General features: G+C 42.5%; 1 protein-coding gene across 10 annotated transcripts in view; it reads left to right on the forward strand.

Moving 5' to 3' along the window:
- Window positions 1-16,761, forward strand: part of EYA4 (EYA transcriptional coactivator and phosphatase 4) — a 244,302-nt gene that overhangs the window by 109,576 nt on the left and 117,965 nt on the right. For all 10 annotated transcript variants that reach the window (XM_032780517.2, XM_032780514.2, XM_032780521.2 and 7 more), the window contains one exon: window positions 4,253-4,302. In XM_032780517.2, the coding sequence (XP_032636408.1) occupies window positions 4,253-4,302 (50 nt within the window). The remainder of the gene's footprint in view (window positions 1-4,252; window positions 4,303-16,761) is intronic.

A 16,761-nucleotide genomic window follows, 5' to 3' on the forward strand; every position in this document is an offset into this window, starting at 1 on the left:
CACTGGCACCAGAGCAGGCTCCCTGCCAAATGTCATGTACCTGCTCCAAAGCATGGAGACTCTAGAGCAGTGGTAGGTAACCTGTGGCCCACGGGCCACGCGCGGCCCATCAGGGTAATCCACTGGCAGGCCACGAGACAGTTTGTTTATGTTGACCATCCGCAGGCAACGATATTTTCCCAAATCTCATGTTTAAAAGTGGCTGGGCCATTTTAATTCAGACTTTCTAAAAAGTCAGCCTGAAGCAGAGACATAACATGGAAACATTTACCCCAAATAGTTAAAGTTTGGCAAAGGTGTACAGCTGAAAACAGGGTCTTATTATTCCAAATATTGATTTTATAGTTGTATTTGACTCACATAGTGAGAACCACACATGTATTTTTTCTTTTAATAGAAAAAACAGTACCAAAACAAAAGTCATCTTCTTAATGCATATAAATTCTCATGGGCAGTTAATATATATTGGGTATTATGAAAACAACAGAAAAGCAAATTAGCAAACGAAAAACAGAAAGAACAAAGAAACAGATATTTGTAGTCTTTGATCATCAGTTTTCACAATAATCCCTCTATTCACCTCGAAATGTAAAATATTTTTTATGGCCAGCAAAGTGCATTTTACTGTACTGTTGGGATAGTTTTGGAGAAGAAATTGTGTTCGTTCCTTGTAACCACTTGAAAGAGCATCCCTTACACACACCTCTCTTAAGAAATAACTTCTATTTATTCATTTTTTTCTCAGGAGGAGGAGCCCTTAGTTAGATGCACAATCTAGATTACATGAAATCCTAGAAATAAAGGGAAGTGTACGGTGTACTCATATCGCACATTTCCTCACACATTAGTCATGGACAGAGAGCACCATCTATACGAGATTTGTTCAAATACTTAAAATTCATTTAAAATCTCTGTCACTCCTCATTTTGCATTTGTTGAGCAAATTTGTGTTTGCATTTGTTGTCCACCTCACAGGGCATATATAATACAAGATTGGTTTTTTTATACAACAGTGATGTCTTTTTCTGTCACTCTTTTTATGGTAAACTAGTGTTTTATAGTTTTTAATGTACACTGCAGAAGAATATCACAGCGTTTTAATACTTTGAGTTACTCTGTAGTACGTGTTTATTGTCTGTATCCACAGCACTGAATTCAGATAGTGTTAGAGCATAAGTTATTTATCCTTCAGCTCCCGTACAAGTGGTAGTTCTTTCCACCAAAGGACATGATATTGCTTTTACTAGTTCTATTGATCCATTGATGATAACCATTTCAAGACTTAGGAATGGAAAAATACTGTACAAGTGATAGGTAATACAAATGATAAGGAGATCCCAGCAGATGGCTTGCAACTGCGTACAAGTTTAAGAATGGCAGTGTGAGTAGTTTAATTGGGAATTTTTTACCAATAAGTTACTAAACTAAGTATATTAATATTTTGAAATATGCATTCATTTTATATGCAAAGTGGAGGGATCTTTTTCCCACCAACTTAATGTTATACCTGTTGAGTGAGATTCTCTCTTTGAGAGAACAGTCTTCCTATCAAGAAAAAAGATTGGTGACATTTCAGTTTCTTTTAACTATTTTGAATTTGTCTCTGAAAAAAATTTCCTGTAGTTTGGATATTTCATGTAATGTATTTGTACATGTACATTGTGGACTTCTACTGCTATCTAGGATAGCTAGGCATCCGGTTTTCAACCGGAATGCCCAGTCGAAAAGGGACTCTAGTGGCTCCGGTCAGCACCACTGACTGGACTGCTAAGACTCTGGTTAGCGGAACAGCAGGGCTAAGGCAGGCTTTGTGCCTGTCCTTGCTCTGCATGGCTCCCAGAAGCAGCCAGCATTTCCCTCCGGCTCCTAAGGGCAGGGGCACCATGGGGATCCGCACACTGGCCGAGCACTGGCTCTACAGCTCCCATTGTCTGTGAACCACAGCCAGTGGGAGCTGTGGGGGTGGCTCCTGTGGGCAAGGGCAGCATGCAGAGCCCCACTGCCATCACTGTGCCTAGGAGCTGAAGTGAGGATATGCTGGCTGCTTCCAGGAGCCACCTGAGGTAAATACTGTCCAGAGCTCACACCTCTAACCCCCTCCCACAATCCGTACCTCTCATTTCTGGCCCCACCCCAGAGCCCGCACTCCTAGCCTGAACCCGCACCCTCTCCCACACCCAAACTCTCTGCCCCAGCCTGGAGTCCCCTCCCACACTCTGAAAGCCTCAGCCCCACCCTCCAACCCGGGACCCCTTCTTGAACCCCAAACCCCTCATCCCCAGTCCCACCCCAGAGCCTGCACCTCCCAGATGGAACCCTCACCCCTTCCTTCACTCCAAACTCCTTCCCCAGCCCAGTCAAAGTGGGAGAGTGAGCGATGGAGGGAGGGGGTAGAGTGAGCGGGGCAGGGGCAGGGCCTCGGGGAAGGAGTGGACAAGGGTGTTTGGTTTTCTGCAATCAGTTGACAACCCTACTGCTATAATCTTAATACCTGTTTTGTGCATTATATACAGTATTTATTACTTGGCTGTGCACTTGTGTTCCAAACTTACCTTGCTCACATTCCTTATCTAATTTTTCTTTAATAAACAGCAAAGTATTGTGGACAGCAGGCCTTTGCAGTGGTATCTTTATCTGAATGTTTCCAAAGCCCTGACCATCTCATTTTGCTACGCAAGAACTCACTTCACTTTTTAAGCTGCACAACTACTCTTATTGCAGATTTTCACTGCATTACCTAATTACAAAACCTATTGTTCTTTTTGCAGTTCAAAAAAAAATCCCACACTGAGAATTAAGCAAGATGACTAAGCAGATATTCATGTTTGCTGGAGTGAGATTTATGGCAAAAATAAAACCAAACAGATATTGAATCAGATTTTTTTTTAATTTTTTTTTTTATGATTATTTGTATCTGGCATCTATTATGGTAAATGTGCTGTTAAAATTAGCACCAAAAGAAAATTTCCATTATTGCTACTGAACAGTACTCTATACAATTTACATTGTAGGTAGCATGATTATTCTTTAAGATCCAGAAATTAAACAAGAGTAAAAATGGCTCTCTAGAATCATTCTTGTACTTGCCCATCTTTGAATAGTGTTGCTAGGTATCCATTCAATGTCTCAAAGGGTGGCATTTTTAAGAGTGCTCAGTATTGGCCTACCTCTACTCCCATTGAATTCTGTAGGAGTTTTGCTGTTGACTTTGACGGAAAAAGTTCAGCAGTGTTGAATATTTTTGAAAATCCCAGCCTAACTATCACAGACATTCTTTTTAAGGCAGTATAACAAAAGGAGGATTTGACAATAGAAGAACTCTTTGATCAAGGTACTATAATTGTAAATGCTCAGAATTTGAATATTTATTGGTAATGGGGAGTGTGTAGTAAGTAGAAGTGATACTGAGTAAGCCTGAGTGTCTGTAAATGAATTTAGCTGGTCTTAATGGAAGGAATTTTGATATCACAACAAAGTCATTAGATTGCACGTTCAACAAAATGTTTGTCTTACTGAAAGTGCCTGAAATTTAAATTACCAAAAGGTGCAAATTGCACTACTCCATAAGACCCCAATACCATAGAGGGCCTGGAAAAGAATAGTTTATATTTGTATTGGAGGTGGTTTTTCTCTCCTTTCGCAGGCTAACAGCAGTATATCACAAAGATGAATCTGAAGGTTGAACTAGAATGTATATATAATTGCATTCTGCGGATATGTGTGAAAAATGTGTGCATGATATGTAAACTTCATTGACACATTATGAAAATACATTAAACATATAGTTACCGGATTCAGAAAATGAAAATTAATGTATGAATTATTTGGCTAACATTGCACTTTGCCCCAGAATCTGGTGTTTATTATTGTGAGCTTTAGCAGGAAACAGAAGCAGTATCAATTGGGAAAACATTTCTTTATTGAACTGAGAACAGTATGGCTTTCTAGTTTCTAAGTGGGGAACTTGGTTCTTTGGTTTCTTTGTTCCTAGTTAGACTACTCCCAAGCTATTTTAGTTGAACATTTTACATACTAATGGAGTCTAGGGAAGTGCAGTTGGCAGCTGTTCATGGGATAATAATGAAACACACTGTTTAGTACTGCATACTGCTGCTGTAAAATGCGGGAAGTATTTTATAGATATCATGGTGAGCAGAGCTGTATCCACTTTAAGCAATGTAAGTACGTGAACTATGAGTGAGGAAGTTGTGTTTTTATATGCGAGTAACTGGCAATCATTTTGCTTTTGCAGGTAAAGAAAACGTGCACAGAATCAGATGTTTCAGAGGCTCAGAATTCCAGGTACAGTAACTAAAGTAAATACTTAATGAGAAGAACATGGTGATACGAAGCAATACTGAAGCTATATAGCACAAGGCATGAGAGATTAGTATTGCAAAGAGTTAATGAGTCTAGCTAGATTATTTTTAAATGTATTTCATCCCAGAGGTTTCTGCATTGTTTTCTGCAGTTACTGGTAAGAATTGAGATGGGGGATGGACAGGGGGTGGAGAGAGTTTTGCTAGTGTATTAATAGTGATTTATCACCTTCAGTTTAGAAGTGAATCAGATTCAAAACAATAAATATTGAAGTAAAGTCTCTAGATCAATTATTTATTTCTTTTCTCATCCCTTTCTGCACCTATGATTGTTGCCATTCATTTAGTATTGACATTTACTTTCCGTACCAGCAGATCAGTTTTTATTTGGGTAAAAATTCTTTTACCAATGTTTTTTCTTAAATGTTTACTTGTGCAAAATGCGCTAATGTTCATATGTTGGGGAAATCTCATACACACCTCAAAAAGTATGTATTAAAATGCATTGTTTCCTAATTTTATATGTAAGTAGAAAAGGAAATCAGTGTAACTTAAATGGGGTCACTATCCCTGTCTATATTTTGGACAAGTGATGAAATAATTACTGCAAATGTGCCATCTAGCATGTACATTATTGGTGGTTATTAAATTCTTAAGACATAGGGCTTTGTTTTGTCTAAGATTTGTGGAGTGAAACATTTTATAGGTTGTCGTGTCTTATTTCTGTTTACAAGAGCTATATTTCAATTTCACAGGGAAAAAGAAAGTTTAATCACAAAAAGAAAAACACAGAATAAACCTAAAGAAAAACAAAAAAGCTAAGAAATTAAAAATGACTGAAACTTTACTATGCTTATGTCTGGGTATTGCAGCTTTAATGTATGCAAGACCTCTGACTGGTTGGGACACAGTAATACTTATGGACAATAGAACAGTTGTGAATAGTCCTGTACAGTATATCAGAATTTCTTTGATTTGCTTTTCACATTATTCCGTTGCACATGCCCAGCTTTCATTGGGTTCAGTAGGAGTTGTACTCATAATTGAGCACAGACTATGAGGCCTGATCTTACTTCCATTGAAGTCCATGGGAATTTTGCTATGGACTTCAATAGGAGCTGGTTTGAACTTTTGATCCTTATTTAATAATAATCTAATATAAATGTTCTCCTCCCTTTACACCCTACCCCCTAGCCTGGTATTTTTGATTGAAAATTAAGTTTCAGTTTTAAAAACCTCACAGTTCTTTACAAGGACTTTCAGTAGCATTAGGGTCCTGATTCAGCAAAGCGCTTGAGCATGAGCATAACTTTAAGCATGTGACAAGTATCAGAGGGGTAGCCATGTTATTCTGAATCTGTAAAAGCAGCAGAGAATCCTGTGGCACCTTATAGACTAACAGACATTTTGGATCATGAGCTTTCGTGGGTGAATACCCACTTCGTCAGATGAATGTAGTGGAATAGCTTGCTTGCTAGCTAGCATATATATACCTGCCCCTGGAAATTTCCACTACATTCATCTGACGAAGTGGGTATTCACCCATGAAAGCTCATGATCCAAAACGTCTGTTAGTCTATAAGGTGCCACAGGATTCTCTGCTGCTTTTAAGCATGTGAGTCGTCCCCTGTGGGACTCTAAACATGTGAAAAGTTACACACAGGCTCAAGTGCTTTGCTGGATCAGGGCCTTGTATTGTAACAAGTCTAAGGGCACTTCATGACCCAGTATGCTTTCATCATACTTACTCCATTATGAACTTTCTGTTGAATGGTCGTTACGATGCTTGTTATACTAAATAAAATAAATCTATAGAATAATTTTTTTCTCCCAACTGCAAAAGTGACCCACACTGTGAATGATCAAACTGTAAATCTCATAAGATTTCATTTACTGGAAAAAGGAAAAATTTGAACAAAAAGTATATATTTTCTGTCCTCCCTTATTTAAGGAAATGTATTTTAAACCAGATCTAGTTTAAATAAAAGGAAATTCTCCTGGCCTGAGAGTTTATAATGCTGTGTATATAGCTAGAAGCAAGTTTTTTATGGCAGAGTTTGATATACGATGCAACTGTGGTCTTAGAATGGAATCACTGACACACCTTTGACAAGAGGGGCGCTAGAGGCACTGCTATAGCCCACCAAGTTTTAAAGCCTGGAGCAATGTAATTCTTCTCAAATAAGTCTTAAGTGAAAACATTGCTCATAAAATGAAACATCAGCATAAAAATGAATGCTGGAGACACACTGCCTTACCGAATGGCTGCTGGCTTGGGACTTAAGGCCAATATCATTCATTTATTTAGCTAGCTTTATAGTGTGTTGGTTTTGGATTTGAAACTATTACAATAAATGCAGATGGAAAGTGTTTTTACAGTAGGGAAGTAATTAAATTGGGTGTGGGAACTTTGTCAGGAGAATTCTTGGAGTGACGTGTGTATCAGCAAATTCTTTGTCTTACTTGGTGTTGGTTCCTCTTTTAGTAAGAAACTTTCAAGATACAGATGTGACTGGTAAATTTGGGCAGTGGGAATCTACTAGCTTATGCAATATATCAGGGCAAAGAATGCCTTACAGAAGTATCCTGCCATATGTGTGATAAAGCTCAATCATCAACAGCAGTCATTTCTCATTTATACAAAATGGTTATCAAGTTGACAGATGTTTAACAACACACATGCATAGGAAACTATAGTTAGAAGATTTGCAAGCATGATAGATGGAATGATTTTCTCTGAACACATAAATGTGCAAGAAAATGTGCATTAATCTTTAATAGCTCAGTCACACACAAATTTTGACCCATATATTTTCAAGCAGGACATGAGAATTTAGACATGCAAATTCTGTGAGAGTTTCCTGGAGTGAGTGGCTAAATCTCCTATGTACTGTTTTGAAAGTGCTTTCCTATATCTCTCTCACTAGATATTTATGTTGCATGCATTGCTGTGGAATCTGGGAATATACATATTATGAAATTCTTTCCTTTTGTTTTAAAAATTAAATTATCTGTTAGAAGGTTTAAGAGCTTGCCAACATAATAAATTCCTATCATTTAATTTTGAATCCACTGTTGTTAAATTGAGAGAGAGGGTATGACTTGACAAGAGTCATACTGCCAATCAGCGGCAGAGTCAGAAATAGTACATATTAGCACTGATTCCCAGGCCACTGTTTTAAACTCCAGATAATGTGAACACATAATCAAATTAATCAGTCAGTAACTTTGAAGATGTAGTTCATGGGTGCAGTGTATGTAATATGCATCTGCACAATGTACATTGCACTGCGTTTTCTCATGTTCTCCGTTTAATTTACTAATGGTGTGATCAGGGCCGGTGCAACCCATTAAGTGACCTAGGCAGTCGCCTAGGGCGCTAGCATTTGGGGAGTGGTATTTCGGGTCCTTCGGCAGCGACCGCAGTGGCGGGATCTTCGGCTGCCCCAGTCGTCGTTGGCATTTAGGCGGAGGGACCTGGGGCAGGGCGGCGTGGGGAAGGCCGCCTCCAGCAAGTAAGGGGGGGGGCAGCACGCAGGGGAACTCCCTGCCCCAGCTCACCTCTGCTCCACCTCCTCCCCTGAGCACGCTGCCCCGCTCTGCTTCTTTCCCTCCCAGGCTTGTGGCGCCAAACTGCTGATTGGCGCTGCAAGCCTGGAAGGCGGGAGAAGTGGAGTGGTGATGGTGTGCTCAGGGGAGGAGGTGAGCTGGGACGGGGAGCTGCCGCACAGCTCCCAGGGCCAGGGGGAGCTGCCGTGGGGGGGTGCCTCAGAATGGAGGGGGGAAGCAGAGAGTTGCCACAGGGCTGGGGGGGGGAGGGCGCAAGGTGGAAGTTTTGCCTAGGGCGTGAAACATCCTTGCACCCGCCCCTGGGTGTGATATTGAGAGGTGCTGACTACCTTTGCCCCATGTTGAATTTAATATAAGTAAATGCTGAGTTACTGTGCTATGCATGAGATGCTTAACTTAATTGTTACCAATGAGAATTTGTAGAAAAAGCTTGAGCCACATTTTGTTGATACTGTATATCAAAGCACAAATCTAATCTCCTTACATATAATTACGTAGCACTATGTGCTGCAGCACTTTTGTCTTCAGTGTTTTACAAACATGAGTTAATATTCATTATTTTCAAAGTTATGACATGTTGTTTTTAACCAAATTGGATGCCTGCTAGATCTAGTTATTCACTCCCTCATCCAAAACCAAACCTCGCAGGCAGAAACTTAGTTACTGGATGAACTATAAGAAATGAGTGAAATATTAGACTATTTCAGATTCTGAAAACTGGTAGATTGGTAAATATCAAAAATGTAGAGCCCCGTGCTCCCATCTGCATTTACACCTGTGCTTATGAAAGGCAGAATTTCATTCTTTCTGCCTAGCCCAGGCAAGCTCCTCAGCAAAGGCTTTTTAGTGTTCTAGCCCTAGTCAGCGTGGGCTTCTCTGAATTCTCCTTCCCCATCCTGCAGATGCCTTTCCTCCCCACCTGCTCTGCTCAGTTTAATGGGGTTCTAGAGAGAACTATAGTGGTGGAGGCCCTAGAACAAGGGTGGGCTAACTATGGCCTGTGGGCTGAATCCAGCCCACCAGCCATTTTAATCCAGCCCTTGAGCTCCCACTGGGGAGCAGGGTGTGGGATTGCCCCGCTCCGGCACTCCAGCCAGGGAGCAAGGTTTGGGGCCGCTCCACACAGCTCCCAGAAGCAGCAGCATGGCCCCCCTCCAGCTCCTACGTGTAGTGGCAGCTAGAGGGCTCTCCTCTGCATGCTGCTCCCACCCCAAATGCCTCCCCCACAGCTCCCATTGGTTGGGAGCCGCAGGGGCAGTGCCTGCGGATGGGGCATCGTGCAGAGCTGCCTGGCCATGCCTCTGCATAGGAGCCAGAGAAGGGACATGCCACTGCTTCCGGGAGCCACTTGAGGTAAGTGCTGCCTGGAACCTGCACCCTTGATCCTCTCCCCTGTGCTCCAACCCCTTGCCTGACCCCCTCTCACCCTCCAAACCCCTTGATCCCAGCCTGAAGCACCCTCCTACACTCTAAACTCATCATCCCAGTCCAGCCCAGTCCCTTCCCGCACCCTGAACTCCTCATTTCTGGCCCCACCCTGGAGCTTGCACCCCCAGCCGGAGCCCTCAGCCCCTCCCACACCCCAACCCCAATTTTGTGAGTATTCATGGCCCGCCATACAATTTCTATTCCCAAATATGGCCCTTGGGCCAAAAAGTTTGTCTACCCTTGCCCTAGAAGCATGACTTCTGCAGGAGCTGACCTGTGTCATCTGGACTTGTGCCACTAGCTGAGCCCTTGTAATCCACGGGTCAAGGGAACAGAACTCCTGTTTTTTTCCCCCTCTGGTGGAGAGGGGTGACAAATCATAGCCCATTAATGGGAAAATGAGTAGAATATTCAGTGAGCTGAGTGTCAGAGAGTTTCTTCTGCCCTGCAGGAGGTAACACCACTCCAGGGAAGAATGAAGGCAGAGAGAAAACATGTAGTGTGTCAGGATGGTATCTATGAATAAAAAGAACACTTGAAGATTTTGGGAAATCATTTTGTGGCCTGTTGAAGGAGGTTAACTGACCTTAAATTGCTTCTAAAAATACATAGAGGTGGTAAAAAAAAAATGTGGCTTCTATTACTCACAGAAGCATACATCTTTGTGTTGGCAAGGTGCAAGGAGGCACTTTGCTTCACAAAATAAAATAAATATTTTATGCATGTCTTTAATATCAATCTGACAGATCAATTGTCTAATGATATACACTTTCTCCCTATTTATCCTTTTCCAATTTTTTTAATTCAAAACATGAAAGAACAGGAAAGAGAAATTGCTCATAAGAAAATTCCAGTGAAAACTTCTACCAGACACTATAGTGCAACACAGTCACAGGCACACTAGCAATTACATTACATACTCTCACAGTTAGACAAAGCTCATCCCTGAGCATGTGGTTACTTCAAGAATACATGTCCAACAAAAACAGCTGCAAGTCTCCAGGGAAACAATGTGATGAAGAAACACATTTGCCAGCTAAACCACTTTGTGATGTTCTGAATAGAATTGAGGGTTTTTTTATATCACAAACATAGGTCTCCAATGTTTCACCAAAATGAGAGCCTCCATTAGCTGTCACAGCAGTAGTTTCAGTGTGTAGGCTGCACCATCCGTTACAGTGTGTGTGTGTGTGTCTCTCTCTCTCACTCACTCACTCACACACACACACACCTGTTATTACAAAAGGTTTGTTTGAAAATCTAAATTACTTCTAATTCCTTGCCCATAAAGTTTGAGTGTCTGCCATGAGAGAAATATACATCTGTTTATTTTGTTATTTGTCTCAATTTCCTGCCAACTGTTATTACTCTGTGGATGCAGTAGGCAAAGTTTTCTCCAAAGCCAGTATTAACACTGCTTTGTTAATTAGCTAATTGGTTTGGTTGTGGTGTTGAATAGTAGTAAGAGCTGCACCTTTTAGGATCCTTCCTTTAGACCTAAGCACATTGCACCTATACCTTGGAGCTAGTGTTATCAATATAAATTAACCTATGTTTATGATTTTATGAGATGTATTGATACAGTGTGAGCCTATTATCAATCAGTGTTTGTATCTGCATAAAAACAGCTGCAGCTCCTTTTGAGACCAGTGAAAGAGCACAATGGATGCTTTGAGCACTTTTGAAAATCTGGTCACTAAATGGGAGCTTTAAGACACCAAGATCTTTGGGAAATCTGGCCCTAAATGTCCAAAGCAAAGAAGCATAGGGTTATTATAGGGGAAAGTATTGTGACTAACCATAGAATCAGGGCCGGTGCAAGGATGTTCACGCCCGAGGCGAAACTTCCATCTTGCAACCCCCCCGCGCCCCTGCCCTTAAACCCCCCCCCTGGCAGCTCCCCTCCTCCACCCTGAGGCGCCCCCCTTGCGGCAGCTCCCCACCCTCCACCCTGAGGCACTCCCCCGCTCCAGCTCATCCCAGCTCCGCGCATGAGCATGAGCACCTCAAGCACGCCGTCACTGCTTCACTTCTCCCGCCTCCCAGGCTTGCGGCGCCTAAGCTGATTAGCACCGCAAGCCTGGGAGGCAGGAGAAGTGAAGCAGCCATGGCATGCTCGGGGAGGAGGCGGGACAGGGGTGAGCTGGGGCAGGGAGTTCCGCTGTGTGCCGCCTCCACCCCTTACTTGCTGCAGGCGACTCTCCCCGCGCTCCCCTGCCCCAGCTCCCTCCACCTAAATGCTGGCGGCGACCAGGGCGGCCGAAGATCCGACCGCCGTGGTCACTGTCAAAAAAAATGGTGCCCCCCAAATCCCAGCGCCCCAGGCGATTGCCTAGGTCGCCTAAATGATTGCACCGGCCCTGCATAGAATTATCGTTTGATAGAATTATTATATATTAGACATCACCTTCAAATGGAGGATTTACTCTGACAGATAGGCACAACAGATCTGACTTAAATTTCCTGAAAACCCTTAACCAAGAATTGCAATGATCAATGAGAGTCTTTATCTTATTGTAATATTCTGTAGTGTAGTACACTGCACCTATTTACCAGACTGAGACCTCACCTTGCAATTTCTGAGTCTCCGTCCAAGCAGATCTCCTCTCCAATCCCTTTCCCTGCAGCTATTGACTTCCACCACTAAATACCAGAGTGCTGGGATCCAGTTGCTACCTCCAAGTTTTCTATTGTGATCTAATCTGCATTGCATTATGGGCACACCAAAACTCTGAGCATGCCAGTTTGCATGACCTTGGGGCTTACAGCAGCCCGTTCTCTGTTGCAATTGAACACAAAGCAGATAGCTCATGAGTCTATATTTACAAGATGAAGAGGAAGGTTCTGAGATTAACCACCAAGAAAGGGGTGGGGGGTTATTTGAGTGCCAATGGTAGTCTCCAGAAATACAGGTATTGGTGGTGATCCCGGCCTTTGGAAATAACAGCTGTAACAGATTACATAAACAATATTGGTTTGTAGTTAGTATGTGCATACTCATACTTTAAATTCCAGGTGTGATATCATATATAAATGAGTTAGTTCACTTTCTCTCTTTTCTATTTTAAAAGCTAGCACTAGTTAGAATGTATTTTTCTGTGTGCTATGTTTAGTCTTATTGAGGCTAGATTGGCTCATCTAGGGCTAGTCCACATGACAAAGGCTCTGGAGACTCAAAGCCCTCTAGTGGAGACTCAGCATATACCAGGAAAAGGAGTTTGACTGGTGTACTTAACAACATATGCTATACCAGCAAAAGGACTCCTTTGCTAATATAAGTAGTGTGGGGGTTTTTCACGCCTCTACCCTGGCACAGTTTTGTAGTGCAGACCTAGCCTCAGACACTGTCCTGGGTTGGGGATGGTGCAGAGTTGCACCGTCCACGGAGAACTTAGGGAATCTCATTGAGGCATAGTCTCTCCCTTCGTTTCCCAATGCACTACTCATGGCCCCACTTCCTATCAGGAATAAGGCACTGCAGTTGTGCCTGCCCAATCTCCTAACAGCCTAGATTGGCTGAGGAAACTCGCAGGTTTGTTCTTGAGCCCAGCAGCAGGAGCAGTTCCCCTGGCTGCTTAAAGCATTTTCCCACAGCTGCGAAAACTCCTTTGTCTGGTTGTTCTCAGCCTTGCTCTAGTCCCGCTCTTGCCTTGTTTGAACCCTGCTGCTGCCTGGGACTCAGCCTCACCTCACCTCCATTCTTCTAGGTATCCATGAAAAAGCCTGTTAACAGTATAACTGTTGTGGAGCTGATTTACTGCAAGGAGAATGAATATATATGCCAGCATAAGCGATGGCAGTGAAAGGGTTGATTTTATTTTTAGATTAGTGTCTCCTTTTTTCTCCAAAGCTATTTAATTCCAGGAGGGAATAAATGCACCGTAAAAATATTTAGTTGCCAGGAAAATAGTTTAGCAACAGTCAGTTGGTACATAATGTTTTCTTAAAGAAATATATAAGCAATGGATACACCAGCACAGATGTTTTGTATGAAAAGTTGGTAATATAATTAAGTAAGTTAAAACTGAAAGGTTGATATAAGTGGTTGTGAAAAGTATGAACTAATGTTTTCAGTCAGCAATAGGGCCTGATTCTGCAAATACTTCACAACATAGTGTTTACTTCAGTGGGAATACACACAGTTGAAAACACTACTCCCAGCAGTAAATATTGGCAGAACTGGGCCCAGATTTCTCAGTCAAGATAATGGCTCGCACAAAAGTATCACAATTTTCCAATTTTAAATTGTTATGTTATGGAATAAGGTTTCTATTAAATGAGTACATTGCGGAATTTGTACATTTTAACTGTAGTTGATTTCTATTGATTATTTACAGAAAGGTCAGTGTAAGTATTTAATCTATCATATTTATAAAGTGTGAGTCCATCAAAATAATTTAATTTGTGAGATGGTTATGCATATGTATGTAGTGCAGCAAAGCATAAAATTTGTGACAATTGTATTACAAAAAAAAGCCTAAAATTTTTGTTACTTTACCATGAAAATGTCAATATCTGACTGTATCTAAGAAATATATAGGGAACTAATTTTTGTGCTACCTATCTTACCCTTTAGCTATCCTCTGACATACTAAGAAGTTAACTTTAGAATTTTAGTTTTACTATTATTATAGAAGAGTCCTGCTCCAAAGCCCACTGCGGTCAGTTCGTGTCTTTCCACTGATTTAAAATGGCTTTGGATCAGGCCCCAAAAGAGCTCTATAAATATATATGGGATAATTACATAAATTACTATAATCTGTTTAGAGTAAAACAAACGGGTATGGATGAATCATGGAGAGAAGTTTGAGTGGCTTGTGTTCACAGATTCTTGAAATATGTGTGTCCTTATTCACAATTTTTTATGCAGCTGTACACATTTGAGGTTTGTAACAAAAATAAACATTATTTTTATTAAAATCATGCACAAAATCTCTGTCTCTGTACCTTTGTTAATAATTTGTGGGCGTGATTCCAAGGCTATTAAAGTCAGCCTGGTAAAAGTTTGTAAGAAACAAGAAAAACAGGGGACAACGTTTGAAAAGATGCTTTTTTAAACATAGAAAGTTCTCTTTCAAACAATTTGTTTAGATATTTATGTACAATGGGGTGGTAAAAAACATATCATATCAAAATACTTGCCTGAAGTTCAAGTGCATAAATACTGGATAATAACATATAATGTAAAAGCTGTGCGGGTTTTACACCGAAATTATATTAAATTAATTAGTATAATACAAAAGCAGCAGAGAATCCTGTGGCATCTTATAGACTAACAAAATATACAGAGTACATCAGTAAGATGGCCCCCAAAGATGAGCTGCTGAGAGAATGCCTGAGGCAGCAGCAGACATGGGAGGAAGACCAAGCAGAAGAAGTGCCATGGCAAGACAAGACCCTGCATGGGATGTACCATCGACAGATAGCTGAGGTGGCTGACATTGGGAAATCCTACCAGTGGCTGGAAAGGGCTGGACTAAAAGACAGCACTGAGGCACTGATCATAGCAGCACAGGAACAGGCACTGAGCACCAGATCCATTGAAGCAGGGGTCTACCACACTAGAGAGGACCCAAGGTGCAGACTGTGCAGAGAGGCCTCAGAGACAGTCCAACACATAGTGGCAGGATGTAAGATGCAGGCAGGAACAGCATACACTGAACGGCACAACCAAGTGGCTGGCATTGTGTACAGGAACATCTGCACAGCGTATGGGCTAGACCCTCCCAAGACCAGATGGGAGATTCCACAGAAGGTTGTGGAGAATAGCAGGGCTAAGATTCTGTGGGACTTCCAGATCCAGACGGACAGGCAGGGACTGGCCAATCAACCAGACATCGTGGTAATAGACAAGGACCAGAAGACAGCGGTGGTGATAGATATAGCAGTGCCAAGTGACAGCAACATCAGGAAGAAGGAATATGAGAAGCTGGAGAAGTACCAGGGCCTGAAAGAGGAACTAGAGAGGATGTGGAAAGTGAAGGCCAAAGTGGTCCCAGTGGTGGTAGGAGCCCTCGGGGCTGTGACTCCTAAGCTGGGTGAGTGGCTCCAACAGATCCCAGGAACAACATCAGAGCTCTCTGTCCAGAAGAGTGCAGTGCTAGGAACAGCTAAGATACTGCGCAGAACCCTCAAACTCCCAGGCCTCTGGTAGAGGACCCGAGGTTGAGGAAGACACATACCACCCATAGGGGTGAGAGGGGAATTTTTTTATATTTATATATATGCTATACAAGTTCTTAGTTTTTCTTTAGCTATTGGCAAGATTTTACCATTCTATTTGTGAACTGTGGTAGGTACCATAATATATTGCACACAGTGCATGCTGCAGTTTTAAAATATGAAGTATTTATTATGCTGCACAAAATATTTTCCCCTTACAATATGCAGTCAACCTTCCTCTCACCCATGTATGTGAAATCTGTTTGAATACATGGAATATTGGTTTGAATGATTGCTCTGATTTTTTTATACTGTACTGTTCCAAATGAAAGCACAAAAAGCAAACACAGTTATCATTTGCCACATAGGCACCTACTCCATGAGTGCTCCAGGGCTGGAGCACCCGCGGAAAAAAATTAGTGGGTGCTTAGCACTCACCGGCATCCAGCTCCCCCTCAGCACTTCCCACCCACCGCAATCAGCTGTTCTGCTGCATGCAGGAGGCACTGGCGGGCGGGGGAGGGAGAAGCAGGGATGGGGCATGCTCATAGGAGGGGGTGTAACTGGGTGAGAAGGGGTGGGGCAGCGGAGGAGCAGGGATGGGAAGAGGCAAGGTGGAGTGCTGTATTGGGAGAAGGAGTAAGAGTGGGCTCTGGGGCAGAGCAGGGGCAGGAAGAGGTGAGGTGGGGTGGGGGCTTGGGGAAAGGGGGCAGGCGGGGATGAGGCCAGGGGCAGAGGTTTGAGCACCCCCAGGGCCCAGACAAAGTCGGTGCCAGTGATTTGCCATTTCTTATTCACACACAAGTAAGTATTTCTCCTTAAATACAATGACATTGAAAAGCTATTTAATGGCTTATAAATAGGCTATTCTTTAGCTTGACAGGAGAATGCATCTCCTATCAGTTTTATAAAAGCCACAGTTAAACAACCTCTTAGCCCAAGAGCCCGAGTAAGCTGGCATGGGCCAAATGTGGATTTTTAATTGCACCTTTAAACATGCTCTTATTGCAGTAGTTCTCAACCAGTGGTCCAGGGCCCTCTGGCAGGCCGCAACCAGGTTTTAGGGGGGCTGCAAAGCAGGGCCAGCATTAGAGTCGCTGGGACCCAGGGCAGAAAACCGAAACCTCACCACATGGGGCTAAAGCCCAGGGCCCTGAGCCCCCTAATGCCAGCCCTGGCTTTTATGTGCAGAAAACCCTTTTTTGGGGGGGGAGAGCAGGGCAGTTGTCTGGTCTGGGAGGCCCTGCGAGTGGGCACTTGGAGGGAAGGGGGTTTGGATGTA

Source organism: Chelonoidis abingdonii, chromosome 3 (assembly GCF_003597395.2).
Source record: "Chelonoidis abingdonii isolate Lonesome George chromosome 3, CheloAbing_2.0, whole genome shotgun sequence".
NCBI lineage: Eukaryota > Metazoa > Chordata > Testudines > Testudinidae > Chelonoidis > Chelonoidis abingdonii.